We start from the raw sequence: 25960 nt of genomic DNA on the forward strand, positions 1-25960 counted from the left end.
TGCCCGAGCTAATTGTAAAAAAAATCTGCCTTTACCTACCTATCATGATCACCGGAGAAGCTATTTAACTACTTATCTTTTAAAATTATTATACGTGGATTATTTGACTGGTTCTTCAAACTACTATTACAGTACATATGGGGCTACTTTATAGCACTAGTGCGAGAAGTAGCATATTATGTTACTGTGTCGAACATTTAAAGGGCCATATGTACTGTAAAACGTTGTACGATACATGTGCGAATAGGTAATTCGCAATTCGTGTCGATTTAAAACACTCCCTTCGGTCGTGTTTTAATTTATCGCCACTCGTTTCGAATTTCCTATTTTTCGCACTTGTATCGTAATGTACTATTATGGCATTAAACCTATCCCTGTCTACGTCATATTCTAATCAAAATATGAACCGCGAAAGCTGCCAGTACGTACAGCAAGAAGCGTATTAGCGGATTAATGTCGCTGATTGGTAGTTATTGACATTATATGCATTTCATCTATACTTATCTGTGTACCTACGTTAGTGTAATAGAGATGACTATTATTTCGTTTATCAGTTTTGATTACAGGCTCTGTAAACGTATTGTTTTTTTAAATGTGGGCGTAATTGTGTATGTGTGCTAATTGGCCCGAGAATTTGAACGGTAATGTTCTCAAATGCGGATTCCATGTTTTATTTCCGTTCACTGACTACAGCGTATCGAAAGAAATACTTATAGTTAGTTGAGTTGGGAGCCCATACATGAAAAGTACGCAATTATAGTTTGGTATAACGAAATCTTAATTCTACCATTACAGTCGACGAGTAGAAAACACTTAATTCAGTCCTTCACAATGCTGCCTGCCAGATTATTTTTGATAGGGACATTTTGCAGTTTAGTGTACGTAGTCAAAGATTTTGATTCAGGTGAGCTGTTATATATTATGTTTTTTAAACTTGAATCTTCAGAAGTCTTAACGGTGGGGATCAGAACCGATATAAAGAACCCTGAAGAAAGCGACGGTTATGACTACACAACCAAATTTCCCTTCAAAAGCCGCAACGTTCAACGGAAAAAAGTTCAAATAACTTTCTTACCTAAGTAAGCACAGTTTGCATTGGTATGGCTTCTCTCCAGAATGTATCCGAAGGTGCTTCGTAAGGGTTGAGCTGTCAGAGAATGCTTTTTTGCAGGACCGACATCTGAGAAAAAAAGTGTTATGGTCATATTTTTGTAGAACAAAAAAGATCTAACTCATTCAAAATTACCATTAGTAGCTGCAACTTTCTTAAAATTAAAAGAATTTAGTATGACTGTTATGTAAATGGGACTCTTAATTTTAATTAATCTTGTCTATCTCACACTTGAAAACAAAAGCATGAATCAACATAGCTAGAGAGAGAAACCGTTGAAACGTTAGATACCTATATGTATATCAAACAAACTGTTACTTCATAACAGTTCGTAATTAGTTCCTTCCTCTTATTCAAAACTTACTACCCACGTCCCACTACGTATTGTTTACGTAACGTGAAAGACCTTGATAAGTTTTAAAATAAGTACTTACTGATATGGCCTTTCACCGGAATGTGTCCTCATATGCGTAGTTACACTTGAGCTTTGGCTGAACCGACGATCGCAAATAGGGCACCTGCAAACAAACATAGTATGAACACCTATTTATCTCATCCTTTTTTCTCATACTTCTTAGTAGTCCTCCATTGTAGTGGACTGGCTGGCTCTGGCCCAAGAAGAATATGCTTAGCTACGAGACTAAAGGGATGTTCATTGATTGATTATGAAATTCCTCCTTTCATCTCTAACAAAAACTGCATCTGTCCTGTGTAGTCAAGAACAAACAGCCAAGTTCATAGTCAAGCTTTGTCGGGAAGATTGTTATCGATTAAGACCAAGTTAAGTATAAAACTAGTAAACATATAAAAGTAACATAGTTGCTAATAGGTCCCTAATGTAGTTCTGCTAGCGCGTCACAAGACGTCGTTTAGTCATAGACGAGCAACCAGAGAGAGAGCAGGTGATTGCAACACCGCACCGCTAAGGACGCTCCCCGGAATGAGAGAGAAAAAGAGAGAGAGAGGATGTCTCATATCACTAATGTCCTGTATGAGTGAGCGGTCAAGTTGCACCGATAAAACAACACTCTCCTAAATTAAAAAGAGAGAGGTCGTCTTATATCACTAACCTGAAAGGCTTCTGTCCTGTATGAGTCCTAACATGAGCGGTCAAGTTCGCAGCTTGAGAGAAGCTCTTGTTGCAATCCCCGCACCGGTAAGGGCGCTCCCCGGAATGCGTTCGCAGGTGCGTCTTCAGCGTGCTAGGCCGGGCGTAGGTCTTCCCGCATATGCGGCAGAGGTTGGGCTTCTGCTCGTCGTCTTCTGAACAGCCGCTGAGTGCGCCTACCTGTGAATTATGGTACCTATGCAGAGTATGCTTAAGGGCTGGGTGTGTGTATCTTTTAACTGTCTATCTGTCTATAGGGCACACTTGGATTTTATATGGCAAAATTTACCATTACCCTATCTTAGGTAGGTATTTTTGTTTGTTTGTTTTTTATGTCCAGAAACTTTTTGCCTTGCTTAGCTAAACTGTGGAATGAACTGTCGCCTGCGGTATTTCCGGACCCATACGACCTTCAAGAAAAGAGCGTACTCCCACATCATCTACAATCTACAAACAAAATCTTAAAGACCGGCAACGCACTGACAACCCCTCTGGTGTTGCAGGTGTCTATGGCATCAGGTGATTTGTCTGCTCGTTTGCCTCCTATATCATAAAATGTAGAGTTTTTAAAACTAAAAGCGATGACACTTGAATCGTGTATTTTTTGAAAAATCTGGAATGAAGCGCCCATTACCAGAATGCATTTTTAAACTTTTGTTTTTGAGGTGTGTCTATAGATACGAGCTTATTCAAAAATATATAGGGTAAAAGGTTCGTCAATTGACAAGTGTTATATTTTTAGCTAGGCAGGTAGCTTAACTACCTTAAAAGTGGCGCGCAGTATAAAAATGGTACTACATAAAACTTAGGTCTAAACATAGAGAAATAAATAAGAATTGAATGGTCACTCCATACATGAGGTTCCTTACTTAATAATATTAAGTTGTATGAGAGGTATGGCAAGTGTTATTGAATACTTTTTAAGCTTATACTTATCTTTTTACAAATCAGTTTTGGCAAAGCTTATCGCTTAAAACTTATCATAAATAGGTTTTTATTGAGGTATAGAGTGAGCACTCTATTTTTACTTATTTCTCTATGGTCTAAGTAAATAGTAGACTATTAACCAAGGGATGAATGGCACTCTTTTCTGTCGAGGTAGTTTGGCGCTCGAACGCAGTGACAGTGTATTTAAACGACATGAGTAAGTACATGATACTACACGAGTATTTAAAAAATTACTTTGTATAAAGTATTTTTTGAGGGTACTTTCAAATAACAATTTTGGTAAAAGTATCGTAATTTAAGGAATGGGGACAAGTTAAATATCAGAATGGAAATTGTACTACAAATCCATGTATGTGTGTGTGTGTGTGTGTGTCAGTGTAAGCATTTTTTTTTATATACTTTGTAATTACTTGTGAGTTCCTGTAATTGGCTCTCTGTATTAATCTTGTTGTCCTATTGTAAGTTTAACGCTGTTGGGTCTCCTGAACATAATTAAATATCAATTTTCAATTGTGCTTATCGTAATATAAAAGAAAAACCATACTGGGAAAGTAAAATGTTCTAGTGCAGAAACGTACCACACACTTAATAGAAAAACAACGACCCACTTTCAGACCATAATAAATGAAAAGTTGAATTAAAACGCTCACCCGTGGATCGTGACTTTTGCTTAAGTCAAAACTTCAAAAGTCAAAGAAGACCTATAAAATGTTGCAATAAATCAATTGGAAATTGTGTAGGTATAAAAAAGTTTGTGTTCGTTCTTGGAACGTGATTCAGTGAACGAAATGCTACCGAAAATTATTCTTCTATAATTCTACAAACTTTACGAGTTATAAGGAAGTCTGGAAAAACAACAAGAAATCAAGGAATTCCTATAACAACTAGCAAACTATAGAAGCAAGTGTAAGCGACGAAATATAAATAAGAAAATAAAATGTACTCTACTATAGTTATCATGGAACCCTGGTTAAGAACTATTATTATATATGTGCCGTGCTTACACACCTGACCTAATAAATGCCACTAATATGTAGGTATCGTGACTCTGAAAATATCGATAAAAAGTACTTACCAAAAATATGTATACACGACTTTATTGCCCATATATTAAGATAGTGTGAACATATTTTTGGCACGTTTTTCGTATCATATCGATACTGTACATATTTTATCTTACCTGAACTTTCCCACTAGCATTAACACACGCAGAATACGCGTACTCCTGCGAATGCATCTGTCCCTGATGATTCAATATATACCCATTCCCGATCTGTTCCTTCTGACTCTCCTGAACAAATAACCTAGATGGCGACCTTTTTAGCGACTGCATCTTTTGCCCAGCAAAGTTCTTCTGTTGAAACAGATAGTTGTTTTGCTTCTGTGCATTTTGCAGTTGTAGAGGTTTGAACGAAGACGTGGCTGTGATGAGAGGGTCTGATTGGTTGGGGGTTCTGAAGTCAGCGGTGAAGGAGTAAGTGGCTGCTGGGTAGGAGTTTGGGCTTATCATGTTCTGAGTTTGCGGGTAGACCACGTTCACTGAGGGCGCTGAGGTGTTTTGGTTCCATTGGACCTGTGGAAGAGAGAGGTTTTAGCGTAAAGCACTACTAGAACTAGATAGAAGTCAAATTTCACAAACAAGACATCTTCTTCAATCTATGAATTACTATTTTGAAAATTCCCGGATGGTTCCTTATAAAAAGCGTTAATGTATTCATTGGATACAATGACGACACGTGCCGAAGCTCTTAGGGGTCCTTTTATGCGAGAGTCCACATACCCCGTTATTATCAGCTTATTAATATTACTCTGTAAGCATACTCGTAGTATTATCACAATTTTTGTGTACCGCTAATCTTTAAATAAGAGTGATTATTCGAGCGTTTCATCCGACCACTTTCTCAGATTCAATTTTGAAACATTTTAGTTGATGGACGTTCTGTTATAATTTTCTGTTAAAGGTCAAGTAGCAAATTCTACAAAATAACCTGAAATGTGTGTCTAGAAATTGAATCGCCCACAAAATTTTATGAATATAGCACAACCGCTTTTATGTTCGAAGTAAAATTATTCAACAAATTTGCTAATAGTGGTCAATTGGGACCGTGCGAAGTGCGTGGTGGGGGTAAGTAAAGCGATCCCAGCGCATAAGGTGGTAAAAATTTGAACTAACTGCGGATAGCGTCTTTAACATTTCGTACAATTATATGGCTCGAAATGAAACTTTGATTTACGATTACTCCTGAAATATTCATTTAAATTATATGGTGTAAGGGACCATTGTAATCTGTATGAAATGCTTAATATAACTAACGTATATATTTTGATAATTGTTAATAATGTATCCATGTAAATAGCTTTGCAAATGCCACATATTACGTGATCTTTTTCTAGAAGTTAAGAATGGATATAGTAAGTTATCCTTAAAAGATAGACATTTCACATCGCGGACTTTTTTGTAGACCTATGAATGAGAAACAACCCCACCATACATTGTGTTGTTATAGCTCAAACGGATTAGGCAGCGTTTTCGATTAAAGCTCCTAGCCAGCGTGATTTTTTCCGACTACATCGTTATATTTCAAACAATTTACACAAAACCTTAACAAGTTATATACCTAAGCCTTCCTCAAGAATCACTCTATTGATAGATGAAAGTCGTATGAAAATCCGTTCAGTAGTTTTTAGTTTTGGAGTACTTTTATAAGATGTAGTGAATTGACGTTTTCCCCTAGAATTGCGGACACTAGGTTGCGTGACAGTCGTGCACGCTCCGATTTATATAAATGCTCGTGACTTGTGTTGTTTCTTGAAAATTTATGTACTTGAGAACAAAGTTGGTCCGGCGGGCAGCCGTACATAGTAATAATATGTTCATGGACACGTTGACGGACATGGTCGGGAAGAGCGCTCCGTTAGCAGGGATCGGAAACCGGTATTTTTTGTATGGGAACGAAAACGGTATTTTTTCGTTCTTTGTTAATTATTTCATTCCTAATCGGGCAATTTAATAATACGAAGTCGTTATCTAAAAACACAACTGAGTCCTACATTTTGAGTATAAAATAAACCGAAATATATGGTTATTTCGATGTTTTTGCAAATAACCGGTTCCGATCCCTGTCCGTTAGTGCTCGTACTTAGTAAGACAGCTTAGGACTTAGGTGATGGTACCTGTGGACCCTGTAGTACCTGGGAGCAGAGTTGGTCGGGCGGGCAGCCGTGCATAGTCAGATTTATGGACACGTTGACGGACATGGTTGGGAAGAGCGCTCCGTTAGTGCTCGTACTTAGTAAGACAGCTTAAGTGGTGGTACATGTGGATCCTGTAGTACCTGGGAGCAGAGTTGGTCGGGCGGGCAGCCGTGCATGGTCATGTTCATGGACACGTTGACGGACATGGTCGGGAAGAGCGCTCCGCCATAATACTCGTAGAGCACGCTTAGGTGGTGTTACCTGTGGATTCTGTAGTACCTGGGAGCGGAGTTGGTCGGGCGGGCAGCCGTGCATGGTCATGTTCATGGACACGTTGACGGACATGGTCGGAAGAGCGCTCCGCCGTAGTACTCGTAGTACGCTTAGGTGGTGTTACCTGTGGATTCCTTTGTACCCGGGAGCAGAGTTGGTCGGGCGGGCAGCCGTACATGGTCATGTTCATGGAGACGTTGACGGACATGGTCGGGAAGAGCGCTCCGCCGTAATACTCGTAGAGTACGCTGAGGTGGTGTTACCTGTGGATTCTGTAGTACCTGGGAGCAGAGTTGGTCGGGCGGGCAGCCGTGCATGGACTTCATGGACAAGGTGGTGTTATCTGTGGATCCTGTAGTACCTGGGAGCAGAGTTAGTCGGGCGGGTAGCCGTGCATGGTCATGTTCATGGACACGTTGACGGACATGGTCGGGAAGAGCGCTCCGCCATAATACTCGTAGATACGCTTAGGTGGTGTTACCTGTGGATCCTGTAGTACCTGGGAGCAGAGTTCGTCGGGCGGGCAGCCGTGCATGGTCATGTTCATGGAGACGTTGACGGACATGGTCGGGAAGAGCGCTCCGCCGTAGTACTCGTAGTACGCTGAGGTGGTGTTACCTGTGGATTCTGTAGTACCTGGGAGCAGAGTTGGTCGGGCGGGCAGCCGTGCATGGACTTCATGGACAAGGTGGTGTTATCTGTGGATCCTGTAGTACCTGGGAGCAGAGTTAGTCGGGCGGGCAGCCGTGCATGGTCATGTTCATGGACACGTTGACGGACATGGTCGGGAAGAGCGCTCCGCCATAATACTCGTAGAGTACGCTTAGGTGGTGTTACCTGTGGATCCTGTAGTACCTGGGAGCAGAGTTCGTCGGGCGGGCAGCCGTGCATGGTCATGTTCATGGACACGTTGACGGACATGGTCGGGAAGAGCGCTCCGCCGTAGTACTCGTAGTACGCTTAGGTGGTGTTACCTGTGGATTCTGTAGTACCTGGGAGCAGAGTTGATCGGGCGGGCAGCCGTGCATGGACACGTTGACAGACATGGTCGGGGAGAGCGCTCCGCGGTAGTACTCGTAGTACGCTTAGGTGGTGTTACCTGTGGATCCTGTAGTACCTGGGAGCAGAGTTGGTCGGGCGGGCAGCCGTGCATGGTCATGTTCATGGACACGTTGACGGACATGGTCGGGAAGAGGGGCGCTCCGCCGTAGTGCTCGTAATACGGGTAACCGCTGCCGCCGTTCACCATCATCTTAACAATAGACTAATTATTAATATTCTACTTTCGTAACTTTTTGCCATAAATTATTTACATCATACTAAAGTTAATCAGTTCGTCGACTCTATTTAATTTTCTTTAAACAGTGATTGCTGGTAGAGAATGCCTTTTGGCATTAAGTCCGCCTTTTGTACGATAAGTTTTATTTTGTGCAATAAAGTTTAAATAAATTGCCTAAAGATAAAGATGCTTGCTCGAAAAAGATATTATTTCATGCAGGTGTACTGAAGGACAAAGGCCTATATTTGTTACCGTGGGAGTTATGGATTGTGAAAAAAAAATATAACTCCCTAGTACTCCTAATTTTTTTGCTAGTAATTCATACGAATTAATTAACTAGGTATAAATGAGATTTACTTTTAAAATATTAAGGTTTTATAATGTTTTAAAATATTTAATTTGATTAATTTAATAGCCGTTTAGAATATTTTTACACAATTTTCAACTGTGGCTGAAGGTCGGGATAGGTCTGCGTGCCTTCGATTCCTAAACTGTCAAAACATGACAATATGGCGGATAATTTGAAATGTCACCATATTTAAGAATACGCCAGCCTTCGGCTGTCGTGAATATATAGACTCTCGTGCAATATTTCACTTACCGCCTCCGTTGCACAATGTACTATACTATTATTCTTCAAGTAGACATATTCCAATGCGCTTATGAACGTCAAATAAAGCTACACCGGCTCTAACCCTACACCTCTGACCCGAGAAGATTTAAATACCCCCTCAATTGGAGGAGGGTATTCCAATATGGACCGCCCAGAAACTCGGCCTACTCATAAAGACCATTCTAGCGAGCTAAACCTCGGCATATGGGGCTGCCTTGTTTTATAAACGGCCTTCTAGCCTAGTAATAGATATCAAATCAATAAAGACCTTTAGGAATTTGAATGCCGTACTTGTAACCTACTTTAAATAGCTTACAATAATCTAAATTGCTAAAATCGGGAAATCTCCTGCTATACATTTTTGTGCAACACTATAAATAAAGGCATTACGGTAAATTTTTAAAACGTAATAAGTATATATATCAGTATCCAGGCTAATTCGAACGTGAATCATGCGCGAATGACAGCTAAATGATATGATTCCAATATCATTCTAATATCAGTATGACGTCAGTACAAGTTCGAATTGTCCTTTACGTCTAGTATCCATTATTCCATTTAAAGCCAATGTCGCATATCAGAAGCTTACGGAACTAACCCATTCAGTGCTAATGCTAAAGTCATTTTGCCTCTACAAAGCATTTCCGCTACATACCGGGAAACCCTTGTTATCGGCTACTAGGCAGCGCTACGAGCGTAGCTCGTCGGTGAATGAGTTAATTACGCTCGCTACGTACCCAACGTAGAATGCCGCTACGGGGGTAATATGCTACGGCGTAGCGTTCGGAGATATTTGATTATTTACGGCCCGATTTGAAGAATGATTAAGACACGTTTAAGATCTTGGAAAGATCGATAACTAAACGACATGTCACAAGTGACGTTTATTTCGATTCCGCAGTGGTCCCAATAAGATCTATCTACGATTAGATATTTCTAACGTCAAAGTGACATTGACTGCCCGAATCAAGCTGCTTCTGTCAATCAATTATACTACATACAAACGATATCTAAATGAGAACTTATCATTATCGTAACTCATCCTTCGAATCGGGCCATAGATCTAGGTTCTATAAGATACCCTATAATGTAGGTAGCCCAGCATGTATCTTGCAGCTTGCATAGGAAATCAAAAATGATAACTGATTTGTACTCAAAATCGCCTATTTTACCAGATTTTTACAGAGATAATCTCAACTATTATACAACGCGAAATGATCTAAACTGCAAATAAAATCCCATATAGCATTTCAATATCCGCCGCTACCAAAATACGAAGCCCCGAAATTCCCTCACAACTCTAATTACAATTATTATTTTCATACTTCCACCCTTTGCGCGAACAAGATGGCTATAAAAACATCATTCTGACCTACTCCTACCTAACGTTATTCCAAAACCTATGAAGTAAAGATATTTCAAAGTCTCAGACAAACCACTATAAGTGCGCTTTCAATATAGTTGTCACGGATCACAGTTACCCACTCTTAGTCCGAATCGCCTGCGCTCGGTAGGCAATAGGAACCCTTGCCAAGGGGGTGAGAGCGTGACAGAGATGACTATACCTGTGGGTGTACAGTTTCGGCGGCACAGTCCCCGTGAACGACGGCATGCTTGAGAGAGAGCAGGACGTCTGCTGCATCGCCGCCTCCCCTTTCGCGGCATTCGCTCCCGTTGTTCCTGCTGAGCGGAAATGAAATAATAGTGTTTATTGGTATGTAGTATTTATGGAAAATGGTGGCCGGGGGAAATGGGTGGATGGAAAATCGCTTAGTTATAATATATATAAGAAAATATTTGGTTTCTCAATAAAAAACTCACACTAATTTGTAGTGTGTGTATCATTATCGTGTAAGTGTACTTGCTTAATACATAAAGACCTATCGCGCTGAAATTTGGCATGACGGGAGATACAGGCCTCTAGATTCCTATGAAAAAAATTTGGGAAAAATCCAAGATGGCGGAAAAATTGGCCAACTTAGTTTTGTATGGCAACTTCTTAATGGCTCGGTGACAACACATCATCATCGGTGGCTTGCATTACACCGCCACGGCTGCTGAAGTGGTGGAGTATGTACACCAGAAGACCGGCTACACGCTAAGGGTGTTCCAGCTTCGAGCGCGCCACTACGTGCATTTCAACTCTTTTGTTGTGCGCGTGCCGCGACCGCTGCAGGGGACCGTCGAATGCGCCGACTTCTGGCCGAAGGGTGTTTCTGAGGTTCCGGGGCAAACTGCCGAATCCGACACAAGAGCAGCCGATTCAACGGAGCCACGCGGAGGTTTTGTAATTTTATAAAATGTATATGTATATATGTTAGTCTGTAAGGTAAATACCGTCTGTAATATGGGCCTTGTTGCCTGAATCAAATATTAAATAAATAAATAAAAAAAACTTATTCGAGAATGGTTGTTTGGTTACTATCCGCCGGCCGCCATTATATGACTATATTATTATATATTTATTTGTCTTAAACTTTATTGCACATAAAAAAGAGTACCTATGTGCAGTCAGCATCAATAGTAGCGGATAAAACAACGCGCTGAAAGTATCTGATATTCCAGATAACTTTTCCAAATACAGGCAAATCTCTAAAATTCAAGTTCAAAAGTATATTTATTACAATCTTAATTGTTCTACATATGGAATCATCACTTTTTGGTAAGTTGTTACAGAATGGTAGATATTTATGACGCGTAGTTTGATCAGCTACTTTTGATACTGACTGTACCTACAACAGGCGGACTTAATGCCACTATAGGCATTCTCTACCAGTCCTCAACCATTGGGCAAAACTGAAAACGTCAAGGTGGGTGCAGTGAGAAATAAACAAAAAACGTAAAGTTACTTTTGAGCGAAGTAAAATTTAAAAAAATAATTTATGATTCTAAGTTTAACGATCAAACATTATTTGAACTTCTTTAGCGGCGCTGTGCACGTTTTGTGATGGGGAAAAAATGATAAACTCGCGTCAGGTTACGTGACCGTCAGTCGCGTCAGGTCACGTGACCGTCAGATTGAAAATTCGTAAGACGGACATGTGACATCGTGATGACGTGCAAACTTAATGTCATCGAAGCCTGATTACTTTTGAAAAATCGTATCTCATTCAAGTGTGACTTTATTTTCTTCATAATCAAAGTGCTGTCATAACGATTAAAGAAGTTTAATCTTTGTTAATTCTGTTGTATTGTATCTTAGAGTTGCTGGGTGCCCATGATTGTAGACACTCAAATTTTCCCTTATCAAAAAGTTAAAGAACAGAAAAGAAGCGTGATTGTATTACTTAATATGATGGTGAACGATTCATTAACATTTACTGATTGTGTAGTCCTGCTCACGTCTCATGAATTACTCTGTATATGTTATATATTAACACTAAAATTCGCATTTCAAAATATCTTCCACACTCAGATTTGTTTACGTAGGTATAAATAAATAAATATTATAGGACATTATTACACAAATTGACTAAGTCCCACAGTAAGCTCAATAAGGTTGTGTTAAGGGTACTTTAGACAACGATATATATATAATATATAAATATGTATAAATACATAGAAAACATCCATGACTCAGGAACAAATATCCATGCTCATCACACGAATAAATGCCCTTACCAGGATTTGAACCCGGGACCATCAGCTATCAGCTTCGTAGGCAGGGTCACTATCACTACCCACTAGGCCAAACCGGTCGTCAAAGGTATAATAGAGAATTATCTCTTTTTATAAAACTGCTACTCAATTCCTCCAAAATATTAAAAATGCACAACGTTAATATTCAAGTTTTCACTTCTGCCGGCACTCCCGGAGTGCAACCCGTTATTTTTTTTACAATATTTTATTTAACTTGCCCGGTTATGCCCCTTGTATGTATGTATGTATGTGTGGCCAAATCTTGGAAGCTAAATGTTACCCACTTCCCGATTGAGCTGAAAATTTGCATACAAATGTAAGTGGGGTGACAAAGCAATATTATGGCACCATCAAGCTGAACTGATGATGGAGACAGGAGGTGGCCATGGGAGCTCTAGCTGTGATGAAACAACGCAACCTAATTGTGGTTGGGTTTTTTTTAGAACTGTATCGATGAGTATTAGTTACCCTTGGTAAGAAAAGCACAGTCAACGATAAAAGCTTGTACCAAAAATGAAAATTTTGCCTTAAACTTAATTTCTTCTACTGCGATCTGATAGCAAATCAGATTATTTCCCAAAGATTATCTGAACCTCAAGTATTGCAGTAAGTATTGACATATAAGGCAAAAATCGTTTTCATTTCTCAAGCTCTGAAAGAGGGTTTGTTTTTCTATGAGGTGTGCAGAAAGGGATACGTTTCTGCACTAGAGCATTTTACTTTTCAAGTAAGTTTTATATTCTTTTTTTATATGCAATTTCAATTTGACTTTAAATGTATTTGTTTTACAATATCTATTCTGATATTTAACTCTCCATTCCATATATAACGATAATTTTACCTAAATTGTTAATTGAAAGTAAACTCAAGAAATCCTATGAAAGTGTATGTATAAATGAAATGACTGATGGATTATTCCAAATTTTATACCATAATTTTTAAGAAAAAAAAACGACTTCAATGAGAGAAAGATTATTGTTGATTTTGGATTTCATACAATGAAATTAAAAAAACTGGTAAAATACCCTCAATAGGGTATTCGACTATATTTAAAATAAATTATTTCACACCATGCATGAAATCATATTAAAAATGGCTATAAGTTTGCTTAAAAGCGTTGAGAAGTATCCTCAATTCCTCATGGAATCCATCGTCAGAACTCAAACTTGACAAAAAATTGTCTTAAAAATCTAATTTGCTTCACAAACACAGCGAAGAGGACAAATCGCCAAACGTGAACTATGCGTCGTTGAAGAGTTCCATTCTGATCATCATCAGCAGTTCCACTTCATCAAATGTCACTTTTTAAATGTAAATGCTTGATTTGTTGATGAAAATACAAAAATCACTATATGTATGCTCTTCATATTTGAAGAGTTCCCTCGATTCCTCATGGATCCCATCATCAGAACTGAGTTTTGACAAAACGGGACCAATTTGTATATATATAGATTCCAGCAATAAAATAATTTTTAAAATCGGTTCAGAAATGACGGAGTTATGAAGTCACAAACATTAAAAAAACACACCGAATTGATAACCTCCTCCTTTTGAAATCTTGAAGTCGGTTAAAAATTCTGTGAATGTTATACAATGTTTAAAAACAATTAACCAGCTATGTCGAAATATAAGAAAAGTACATAAAGTTGAAAACCAGTTTAGTTTTCGCGCTTGTCATCTCATATATATTTGTGTTCAGCGGTGGCAGCATGGTTCCATTTTTATCACTTGTCACTATTATGCCCGTCACTTTCGCGCTTACATACTTGTTAGAACGTGACAGGCATGGTGACAAATGATAAAGAGCCGACCATCTTAGCCCTACAGGACATCATACGGAATGTACTGATACCCCATATACCTACCCCTAGCTGAGATGACATAAGCGAGAATCGATTTCTAGAAAACTTTTCGAGAAAAGGCCAGGTCGCTATAACTTCGGCCGCTTTATAAATTAATTTCGAAACCAGATTAAAATAAAAAGCATAGGGGACAAAACCTATGACGAAGCCTGCGTTGCGGATTTGAATTTGTAAACCATGTGATCTTAGGCTTTCTTTTTTACTGGCCGAGGTGTATGCTATTTTTGGGCCGACGGAGCCGGAAAGCGGTAACTTCGTTTAGCGCAGATATGTACATTAGGGGCAAATCACTTGTATCCTGAACAAGATGAGAACGGGAACAATTAAGGCAGCGGGTCTAATTCTAAGGGTGGTAGTGAGAGGGATCCCATATCTTCACCCCAAGTCATGGTATCGTTTACCCTGAGTCCTCGACTGCTTTAAGACACAACAGATTACTCACTTTTGTATCCTAAGCAAGGTGAGAACGGAAACTAAGAAAGTGTATCTCGTTCTAGCGGAAGTAATGAAGAGTCCATACCTTCGCCTGAAGTCAGGGTAAGTAGCATTTATATGAACTTAGACATATTAAATTCTTCCTCACTTGTATCCTGAGCAAGGCGAAAACGGGAACAAGGAAGGCAGTGGGTCCAATTCCAGCGGCGGTAGTGAGAAGGATCCCATATCTTCGCCCCAGGCCGGGTCGCCGTTCACATCGTCCGCGATGGCCGGCGCGATGTCTCCTAAACCGTTTAGATCCTCGCCATTTTCTGTGCAGCAGTTGTCGTTTTCCTGCTGCATAGACATAATCTTTGTTATTTTGGAATATTTTGCTAAGTTTAGATACGTAACATTTATACTTCAGTTCATTAGTTTAACCGATTCACCATGGACTTGGCCCCTTATAAAGAGGTTATCTATCAATCATAAACGAGGAATGTACCTAAAATTGTGTCACTTTTCAAATCTACGAGTAATTTTCTTGCGTATGCTTTTGACTTTGAGTCGCCCAGAAATCAAAACAAGCCAAGACAACTGCAGTTCTGATTTGTCAAAATAAAGATTCATAATAAAATGGAATGAAAGATTTTTTATCTGGGTGGCTAGATGGTATGATGGCTAAACATAGACTTTTACAGCTCTGGGACAACTCAACTTTAATTGAAACAAAGGGATTAAAGGGAATTCACTAGTTCGCACTTCGCAGAACCGCAACCCTATGTAGCAAGGTTGTCATTGTATCTGTTTAATGTCGTTTAGGGGATCAGCTATCGAGACGTTGACGTTGTGTGTAGGGCGGTGAGTTGTTCTGGTTGGAGTGGTGGGTTACCTGGCAACAATCATTCAGGTAGTACAAACCCAAACTAGGGCTTTCTGGAAACATTCATGTCATGGTAATGTAAAACTTTATATAGCTACCCATCAACAGGGGTCCGTCTTGTAGCGGTGGCTCGAAAGCTAGGTTTCATGTCGAGCCAGAATCGTGGGTTCTTGGGGTATATCTATAGATATCCCGGGTACTCTTGTATCATACTTTATTGACGACCGGTCTGGCCTCGTGGGTAGTGACCCTGCCTATGAAGCCGATGGTCCCGGGTTCAAATCCTGGTAAGGGCATTTATTCGTGTGATGAGCATGGATATTTGTTCCTGAGTCATGGTTGTTTTCTATGTATTTAAGTATTTATCAATATTTATATATTATATATATCGTTGTCTAAGTACCCTCAACACAAGCCTTATTGAGCTTACTGTGGGACTTAGTCAATTTGTGTAATAATGTCCTATAATATTTATTTATTATTTATTTATACTTGACATGAGTCGTTTAACTCTCTTAGCTGTGGCTAGAGACAGGAACTCTGCTGCAAGTCGCACTTTAAACTAAAACATTGTGTTCTTGGGGTATATCTATAGATGTCCCGTATACTCTTGTATCATACCTGGTAACAGTCGTCCAACTCTCTCAAAGGCGGCTCTAGACAGCGGCACTGCAGCGGGTCCCAATATAGCTCGAGTTCGAATTGGGGGTTGTTGGAAACATCCATATCACAATAAGGTCAATAAGACATACCGACCTGGTAACAGTCGTCCATCGCTCTCAAAAGTGGCTAGAGACAGCACTGCAGTGGGTCGCATGGTTTGAACCCGAACTGGGGGTTGTTGGGGACATCCATGCCACAGTAACACATACCTGGCAACAGTCGTCCAACTCTCTTAAAGGCGGCTCTAGACAGCGGCACTGCAGCGGGTCGCAGCACAGCTCGAGCCCGAACTGGGGGTTGTTGGGGACGTACTCCATGCCGCGCGCACATCGCGCCGCGCAGGGGCGTTACTTGGGCATGCCTGTAATGTAGATTTTATATTTAGGGATGCTGTGGGGAGATGCCGGGTCGCTATTATATAAGTAGGTAGCGGTAGTAAAGTAGCATATATAATAAACTGGGTCATATTAAGATTAAAATCGAAATATCTCTGTAGTTACCTACTATTCATTACTTTAAAAAGAAAGTTGTGAGGTGTTGAACGCTGGATATTGATGCCAGATTAAAATTATTTTAATAGCTGTTGTCTGCCTCTACATTTTATCAATTGTATCATTTCTTTTGCATCTTTTTACTGAGGTGTGCCAGTAAAGAGTATTATACTCGTATATATCTATTTACATTGATGAAATTTGAAAACTGCAAACACCTAAGCTATAGATTAAGCTAAGTATCGGAACATGTACTGATGTAAAACTTCAAAATACAAGAAATAAACAGTTAAATTTTTTTTTTTTAACCTAACCTAGGAAATACTATGAATATACCTACTTCAGAATACCGGTATGCCTGCTACCGGTATTCTGAATTCACAAAATACCGGAATAGCGGACCGATTTTTACTATAGCGGAATATCGGAATTCCCATATTGGAACGTTTTAGTTCAGTTTTATGCAGTGCCGGATTAACCATTAAGCAAAATAAGCACTTGCTTAGGGCACCACGTCTAGGGGGGCACCAAAATCGTAGGAAAAAAAACGCACAGGCTGCATCAGCATCGCAGTCGTAGTGTAGTACTTATGTACACGAAACTTTTTGGTATGTGTCTACCCATCTAATAACGAAGGTTCGTAAGAGAGTGAGGACACGTAAGCACATCTCCAACCTTACGCGGAGGCCCTCAAAGCTCATGGTCAAAAAATCTTACCGTCGGGCTTGTGGCCAACTGATTTTCTCGACGTAGATTACCGATTTTGTAGCGAATTTTGCTCTCTTGCACACCAGATGTGTCGGCCAGGCCGAGTTTCTGCAGAGCCGTGATCCTGCGACCTAATTGTCAAAGTGTTATAAAGGGCCCCGCGAAGGCCGAAAACTAAAAGTATCTTATCAAGCTGCGCTTTCGAGGTAAGCCAAAGGCTGAGCAGTAGAAGAACCGTGATTACATAGGTTCGATTTCAAGCCACTCTTTTGCAGTTCGGCGTTAAGTCTTATGCGACGCTAGGCCTTCTACTTTATGCAAACTGCCTCACTTTCACTTGGCTATGGATCCAAATCCAAGTCCTCTCTCGCAGCTGGGCCTTCTGCTTTGCTCACACCTCGCCGTTGGTTGTATTGTATGATAACGCGCCGCGATCGGACGCTCCGGACCTCCAGCCATTCTTACCTCGTCATTGGTCAAATTCAAGCCTGGCCAGCTCGACCTTTGGCCTATCCGTCAGCGCCGAGTGAACGCTCCGCGCGTTTAGCCTTATGGAAAGCTCATCCTTTGCTTTTAAAAACACTGATTTAAAGTTTCATGATTTAGGCCGATCAAATTAGATCGAAAAATAATAATAAATAATAATTAATTCCCAGCAAGCTGGAAATTGTTTTAATACTTTCATTTGGTCTTAAATGGGTGTAATCCGAGTTTACTCCATCCCAAGAGGTGTGCATACCTTTTGGGATCCTTAGGATATATTTTTTTCCTTTGGATTGCCAAACCATAGCACTTGGTGGATCAGACACTGGTAAGGCGTTTTCGGATCTTTTTTTTTACAATTTACTACGAATACATATTAAGGTATCTTCAATCAATCAATAAATTTTATTGCAAGAACATAGTTAAATTACATTTCAGATCCTCAGATATCAATTTTAGTCATAATTAGAACAATTTTTCCAACGGACGTACCGTTTTCGATTTACAAGAAAAAAACTGAAAAAGAGGAAACATTTACCAGCACACCTCCTGGGATGGAGCAAACTCGGATTATACGCATTTTTAGGACCAAATTCGAAAAAATCTAATTTTATTGGCCTAGGTAATTGTGACACATTATTATTTAAGAAAACGGGACTTAATCGCGTTTGATTAAGTTCCAAAATTACCTCCAACATCAAGATAATGATGTCGACTTTACCCAGTCTTCTCCGAGACCATGGGGACAACGCCGTCCTTGAAACGTCAGGTCAGGTCAATAATTTGCTATTTAAGACATGGCTAAGCCCGTACTGAAGGCCTGCCTTTGCCCTCACATGAATGAGCTTCGCAGGAAAGCTCTAGCTATAGAGATTGCAAAACCCTGTACGGAGTACGGCCTGTCTTACGTCTTCGCTTACACTTCGATATTGGTTGGCTTGGTTTACGGCCTTATGCGAAACACGGTCTTCGAATTTGCTTACACTTGACCTTACCTACTGTTACATTACTGCTGCAGTACTGTCAATTTCCGTGATAAAATGATGTGACGGATTGAAAGTCTATTCTCAGCAGTAATGCGGCAATAAACGTCACTCAATTTACTAAGAAAGTTCAATGTAATCTTGATGAGGGGGCACCATGGTTTAGAAATGCTTAGGGCATCAAAATATCTTAATCCGGCACTGGTTTTATGTAAATACCTAATACAAGAATCGGTTAATAATTTAGTATTTCTAATAAAAATTAATAACGGACCATTTTTATTGACGTTTTAACTATATACTTTTAATCAGAAAATTATTTTGAAATGTTCATCTACAATACCGGTATTCATTCCGGAATTCCGATATTGAGCCAATCTTGAATTTTAATACCATCCTATAACCAACATAATTCCTATTTTTTTAAAAGGAACCTACAAGGTTCTACCTATAATTAATACTTATTATTATAATCTGAAACCCTTTTAATTACAAAAACTGTACTCAATAGCATATAAAAACAATATTTCTCTCAGAACACGAGGAAAATGCCGTCCTACTAAAACTAATTTATACACGATAAGTCCCGTTTTAGTAATTACTCTGTAAAAAAGGTGAAAGATTAGATCAGTATGTTTAAACCCTTCGGTAACGTCATTATTATTTATTTCCAGCGGTTCCGATCCCGGCCCGGTCAACTACATTTTCATTTTCGAAATACGCACCCCCTAAAACCTAGAAAACGATAACCATGACGATTTTACGAACATCTAAAATCGTCATAATTTTCAAAATTTCCTCCCCATCAGTTGAACTGTTTTGTGAAGACCATTTGATTCTATTAAAGATTATTAAGAGAAAATTTTTAAAAACAACATACTAAGTTTTTGACCGTCAGACAGATAGTGGTTCTGGTTAGGTATATTTATCATAACTACCTACTTCTGAAATTTTTTTAAAAAACCCACACGCACGCATACACAGCTTGCCCACCACCTAAATGGCAACGGCTTGAGTATCAAATTTTGTACTGAGAACAGACAATGGGGGGCCTTGGTGTTACGTGTGTATGTACCTATATACTTACCTACTTTATTTTTTGGTATGTACATAGTTATATGTCAAACCGTAAACTGTGACATACTGTGACGTAAAACAATTTTCAAAGAGCGTTTTGGGCGCGAAAGCATGGGTCAAAATATATTTTGTTAATTTAACATATTTAAAGCCGTTTTTAGGGTAGCAGTTAAATTTTAGGGCAACGTTTGGTTAATATAGAACGTATTACAAGCGTTTCAAAAAAAATCGAAACAACCCTATTAACACATTACCAAAAATAATCTAATAAATTCTATTGCTCAATATTTAGATCAATTGTATAGATAAAAAAAAATAGTTTTTGGCAAAAAAAAAGTTTTGGTACAAGCTTTTGTCGCTAACTGTACATTTCTTACTCAGGCAACTAATATTAATCAAGACAATTCTAAAAACCCCAAATACAATTAGATTGCGTTGTTTCATCGCAGAGCTCATTGGCCACCATCAGATCAGCTCGATGGTACAATAATATTGCATTGTGACCCGACTTACACATGAATGCAAATTTTCAACTCAATCGGAAATCGGGAATTGGGTCAAATTTAGCTTCCAAGATTTGGCCCACACTAAAATACATACATAACAGGGCAAGCGAAATAAAAGCTTGTAAAAAAAGGTTTCATGATAAAGTGGAGTTCAATAAAAAGGTACTTAATGTAAACAAATATGATAGATTTTGTTAGCATTTGACGTACCTACCTAATATAACCTTAAAAGGTTTTACGAAAATTGTTTTTATTTAAGTGTTAATAATTAATTATATTATAATTAGCAATTGATACAAATGAAAGATTTAAGTCTATAAACTGTTAATAATATCATGATTGTCCACAAAAAAGCGAGATTACAAAGAAATAAATGTAAATTGGTTTGTTACATTTACATTATTTGTATTTTCTATTCAACTCCACTTTAGTTGTATTTTGGTATTTTTGGTCCGGAAATTAATACAATGAACAATGTCAAAAGTATTTAAATTATTTCAAAAACCTTATAAGACATGAAACTTATTAAAATTGGATATATTTTTTTTCAGTACGTGAATTCTACTATATTTGGAAAAGATTTTCATTCACAAACCACTTTCTCTGGACAGCAAACTCGCGTCCTAATACAGCTTGACCTCTAAATTCGTGACAATACAGGACAGTCGGGGATAACAACGCACTGGTACCTACTGGTCAACCTTGGATGATGCGCTTAGTTGTGCATAAACTCAATATCATGGCAGGTTGCGGTGTCGGGTTTACTTCCTGAGCCTCCGGCAGGATACAACGAATTTTCTCATGTCAACGTTTAATTTTGAACAATTTAAAGTGGATTTTATTCAAGGAAAGCATAATGATATGGGGACATTGGGGACCAGTAATAAATATTATATAGGTATTGTAATACCCATGCGTTGAGATGAAACCTATCAGCGCTACAGTCGCTAAGGTCTTTATGATTAACTTTTGTAACACAATGGAATCCGAAAAGTTGTGAAGAACTTTTTGAACTCTCACTTTGTTCGAAGAATTGAAGCTCTAGTGATCGGTAGCGGTAATTTTCACGGCAACGTGGGTATTTAAAAAGGAATCTGTAAAGCAGTCGCTCAGCAGTGAAATACTCTTCCCGGCTAATAATAAATTAGGTACACCATCAATGTGTGAAAACACTGAAATTTGTTTTAATTTTTCATGCTCTGAAAATGGGTCATTTTTGTTCTACAAAGTGTACAGAAAGTGATACGTTTCTGCACTAGAGCATTTCGCTTTCCAAGTAGGTTTATTATTTTTTTTTTATGATAAACAATTGAAAATTTCTTTGTTGATTGATTGATTGATTTATTGTACAATTTCCATTCTGATATTTAACTCCCCATTTCATAAATAACTATACTTTTACCTTAATTGTTAATTAAAAGATCCCTCAAGAAATACTATGTTTATACTTCATGTTTTTTAAATACATCTTTATTTTACTTTCCTCGTATTCAAAATTAAAAGTAGAATATAAATTGAACTCGGGTGAAAGGCACCATTTCAGTCTCGGACTATTGGCCAAACGACCTCGTCAGATATGAGTGCCTTTTATCCCTTGGTTAACAATCTACTATTCTTAACAAACCGTTTTTCGTATAACTGGTCGCTTAAAAAAATGTAGGTGCGCCCAGTTTCTGAATTATCCATTTCATTAGATGGAATGTCTTCCAATTCCGATAAAATATTAACTACCTACCCAACATTTTCGTTCCCCAATAATTTTTGTTCCATTTGCGTTTTTCTGCAACTTTTTGATATTCCTTTTTTTAATGTTCTTTATTTTTATTAACAATTTAATTGATTTAATTAAAAGTTAATCCTTTCCAAGTGATAAAGTATTGTACTTATATTAAACCAGTTAACATCGCTATGTGAGCAATTAAAATATATCTAATTATCGTTTTATTAATGATAATCTTATCGATTTACAAAAATTGGAACCAAATGTTTTTGGCAATATTAATAGATCAAATCTAGCGTCACCATCAGAGCCGACTCTTGTTAAATTGTTAATCCTAATTCCTAATATGTTTTAGAGCTTTCTTTATATAATTAAAATTACTGAAAAAAACACGAAGCAACGTATTCCTTAAATTCATCCCATAAAAGAAGAAGACTATTCAGGGGACGAACAATTAGTTTAATAGGTATTGTTCTGATTACCGTTGACCTATCTGTGCAATTGCTTTATATCTTGTATTCATTTAGATTTTTTATCCACTGAACAAAATACCCATCAGCCACCAATGCCTACGATTACACAAAAATAAAAGTTTATAGTAGGCCGACCGGTACTTTCAAATAATTTTAACTCTCGGAATTGTCTGATTGAAAAATCCATTTTTGGTTAAATGTTAATTAATGTATGTATGCCCAGTAACTTGACTAAGCTAATAATTAAAAAGGAGTATTGGTTTTTGCGATGTGGTGCTATGTCTGTCACATTTTAATTAAATTATTAAAAGTCTTGAATGGCTAGTATACTATGTATGTCGCTATTTCAAAGAATTTGTCACTAAAATACTTACCTTTTAAACAAGAAAATCCAATCACAAACTCCAGGAAATAGGTACAACTTCAATAATTTTTTATCTACACAAATCACTGTATCACCAAACACCTTAGCGCGCTAATTAAATTAAACATATTTGTTAAAGCATGCGCGTTGGCAACACCGGCGTTCGATTAAAAATATATATTTTTTTTTAATTAGCATTTTGACGGACGAACCCTTACAGCCAGTGTTGGTGACTAAATGGCTATCATCCGAGTGTGCTAAGTGCAACCCGCCCCTGCCGTAATTGGCTGTTTGTATCCAACCCCTCGGCTGAAAAAAAACATGACATATTGTAGCGCGGGAAAGCTGTCACCGCGTATCGGGTTAACTTGGCGGGCGTTGTTTTTGTGGCGACGACCGTTTAGCGATCTGATACTATTTAGATAAGTAATATGGTGAATAATTGCTACTTAATCGTCGGTGTTGATTTACATGATGATAAGTGCGTATGAACTTTGATTATTACTTACTCCCACGGTCAATTTATTAATTTATATAAAAAAAAACAAAAAGAAGAACATTTTGTATAAGAGCTTGTAGCTGCTGCATTCAGCTTTTATAATAGGCATTTAAAATAATAATAAAGAACCTTGTCCATGGAATTTTTTGGCGCCCAACAAGGGACTTCAGTTGCATTAAACATAAGACCATAAAACAGTCTGTATTTTACACGATTTTCGTAACTAGGAGAGTGTGTTGATTTTTAGTATTGCTTTCGAATAGACGGGTATCAAACAAATTATTGTTATGTCATCGAAGGTACAAAGATCATCAATTAACATAAGTAGTTTTAATTAATGATATCGTAAATACTGAATGAAGTATATCCGAATGATGAACATGATCCCAATATCAGTTTCGATTAGGGATGTGCAGTCAGCAGTGCACCGGCCACCCAGGTAGAGGTAGCGATCAACTCAGTGATGCGAAAATAAACGGGACACTCGGACTGGGGTTACCAGCCGACGAGTCGTGTCAGTAATTTTGACATTGTTAGACAAGCTTTGGGAAAATTGCATTGCTAATATTCAGATATTTTACTTAATCAAATATAGTTTAGCAAACAATTTCCGTCAGTAGAAAAGGCGGCAAATTTAAAAATGTACGCGGTAAATTGTTCACCCATAGAAAATTTTAATTTCGCGCCATTTTCTACTGACAAAGTTGTTTGTTATAATAAATAATGTTAACCCATAATTCATGATGAGCATTTTGTGATGATCACACTGTCTTTTTTAAACTTTCTTACTTACGACTTACGTTATTCTAAGTAAAATGTAATTAATGGATCATCGGCCATCTGTTATATAATCACTCACATGTAAAACTTTTATTTACGGCTGTTGTTGTCCTAAATATCAATAAATAAATAAATAATAAATTAATGATGGTTTTTTAATGCAGGTTACATTTCAAACGGATATTTCATGAAATCATCAAAATATAACTTTTAAAATTAACGCTAAAATATTTCTCCCTGTTATTTTTAAATTTTATTTATTTATTTTTTGTTTTGTAGCCCCTAACCCTATTATCAGCCTTAACTGGGCGCATAATTTCAGACGAATTGGTGATCTCCAGTTACAAATATTCGTTACGGATTTTGAAGTCAAGCTTAAATTGGTTCTTCGGAGACAATTCGCTACGGCAATTACATCCTAGCCACTTTTAGACACTGCTACGAAGATCGTCACCAGCTGATGAGCTAGCGGGAGGGGGGGGGGGGGGCAATTCATATGGCCGATGGCATACATTTAGTTAGAAATTTTATTCTCTGGGAGGGGGGGTCCCCGACTATAATATACTAGGTACACTTAGGTATTAGCCTCTTCGGCTGCGTGGGTGTCAAGTTCTTCAACTTCATTTATTCCAAATAAGCAGGTCGCAAGAGCACTTTTACACGTCCACGTGGAATTTACATACAAACAAAAAAAGGACATCAATAATTATAAAATACAATTAACTGAAAATATCAATGCAAACTAAAGTATTTATTCCTTTGAGATGTATAAAGTATCTCAATGTCAAAAAAAAAAGAAATAATATTTTAAAAACACAGATGCAAAAAATATATCTTAAATTATTTAGAGGTGTAAATATCTCTAAGAGAGCTATCTAAGAGATGTTCAGAGTTAGCTTGGTTTTGGACTGCCAAATTTGCCGACGTTCGGCCCTTATAAAACAAAGCCTTATAATGACGCGTTTGAATTCAGAAACGAGATGAAAGGGCTGTTTTGCTGTGAAGCCCCTGCAGACAGTTTGTCTACTGAGGTTGGCAAAAATAAAAAAGTTTTGAGCACGTTTTATATACAATTTTGGAGAAATATTAAAGGCCACGTGTAGACCAGTGTGGACGCAATAAAAAAATAGAATTGCCTCGCCGATCCCACTCGATTCGATTGTAAAATTATGACCAATCAAATGGAGGTGCGGACGCAAGAATGCCAATTTTCGACGCTAGTATGCGCATTTGGGGATAATTTTTAAGCGCTCTGTCTCCTATACTCTATCTAAAATAGGTGATTAAATTGTGTACGTGTTGGCGCTACATGAGATTGACCCCAACGAAGGTATAATATGGCAATTATCGACTTTCAGTGTTTAACAGTACTTAACACAATGGTTTCCTGTAACATATACGCATATTGCTTGTGTCAGAGCAACCTAACGTGTATATATGCTCTTATACTATCAGTCTATCACACATAAGGTGTTTCACTACCTACTTCCTTCCTACCCGTGCCCGAGACGAGATAACATAATTACACTTGTTTTTTGAAAGGACATATCGGGGACGTAAGTATGACGATGTCGTATGCTTTTACTTCATCGTCGATTCTTTTGTTTATTAATGCTTTATAATTATTTATTGCTGTATACCTAGACCTAGTCTAAGGTACAATACTAGGTAGCAATAAGTAACTGTTGGTGGTCATTTTAGGAATCTACCTACTATCTAAGGAAAAACAACGTATCTTGTCTTGTATCACCTGTTTTCATAACTTTCTCCATTCTCACCCAAATTAGCAACAAGAAGCCAATGAACATCGGACGCGCAAAAACTTCGACAACGCATGTTTCGGCGCGAACATTCACGGAAAGAATCGCCGTGTGAACACCAGCTG

At 38.2% G+C, this 25960-nt stretch overlaps 1 protein-coding gene across 4 annotated transcripts in view; it reads right to left on the reverse strand.

Moving 5' to 3' along the window:
- Positions 1-24265, reverse strand: part of LOC133529633 (protein glass) — a 26841-nt gene extending 2576 nt beyond the window's left edge. The window contains exons 1-9 of one of the 4 annotated variants that reach the window (XM_061867389.1): positions 22807-24265; positions 16201-16352; positions 14612-14799; positions 10093-10210; positions 7735-7887; positions 4348-4740; positions 2182-2399; positions 1546-1629; positions 1076-1180 (exon numbers count right to left, since the gene is read on the reverse strand). In XM_061867389.1, the coding sequence (XP_061723373.1) occupies positions 1076-1180; positions 1546-1629; positions 2182-2399; positions 4348-4740; positions 7735-7887; positions 10093-10210; positions 14612-14799; positions 16201-16308 (1367 nt within the window). In that variant the 5' untranslated portion in view covers positions 16309-16352; positions 22807-24265. Of the gene's footprint in view, positions 1-1075; positions 1181-1545; positions 1630-2181; positions 2400-4347; positions 4741-7734; positions 7888-10092; positions 10211-14611; positions 14803-16200; positions 16353-22806 lie in introns of all 4 variants that reach the window. The other 3 variants (XM_061867388.1, XM_061867387.1, XM_061867390.1) reach the window with 3 other exon arrangements.
- Between the last annotated feature and the right edge of the window lie 1695 nt (positions 24266-25960).

Source organism: Cydia pomonella, chromosome 21 (genome assembly GCF_033807575.1).
Source record: "Cydia pomonella isolate Wapato2018A chromosome 21, ilCydPomo1, whole genome shotgun sequence".
Lineage (NCBI taxonomy): Eukaryota > Metazoa > Arthropoda > Insecta > Lepidoptera > Tortricidae > Cydia > Cydia pomonella.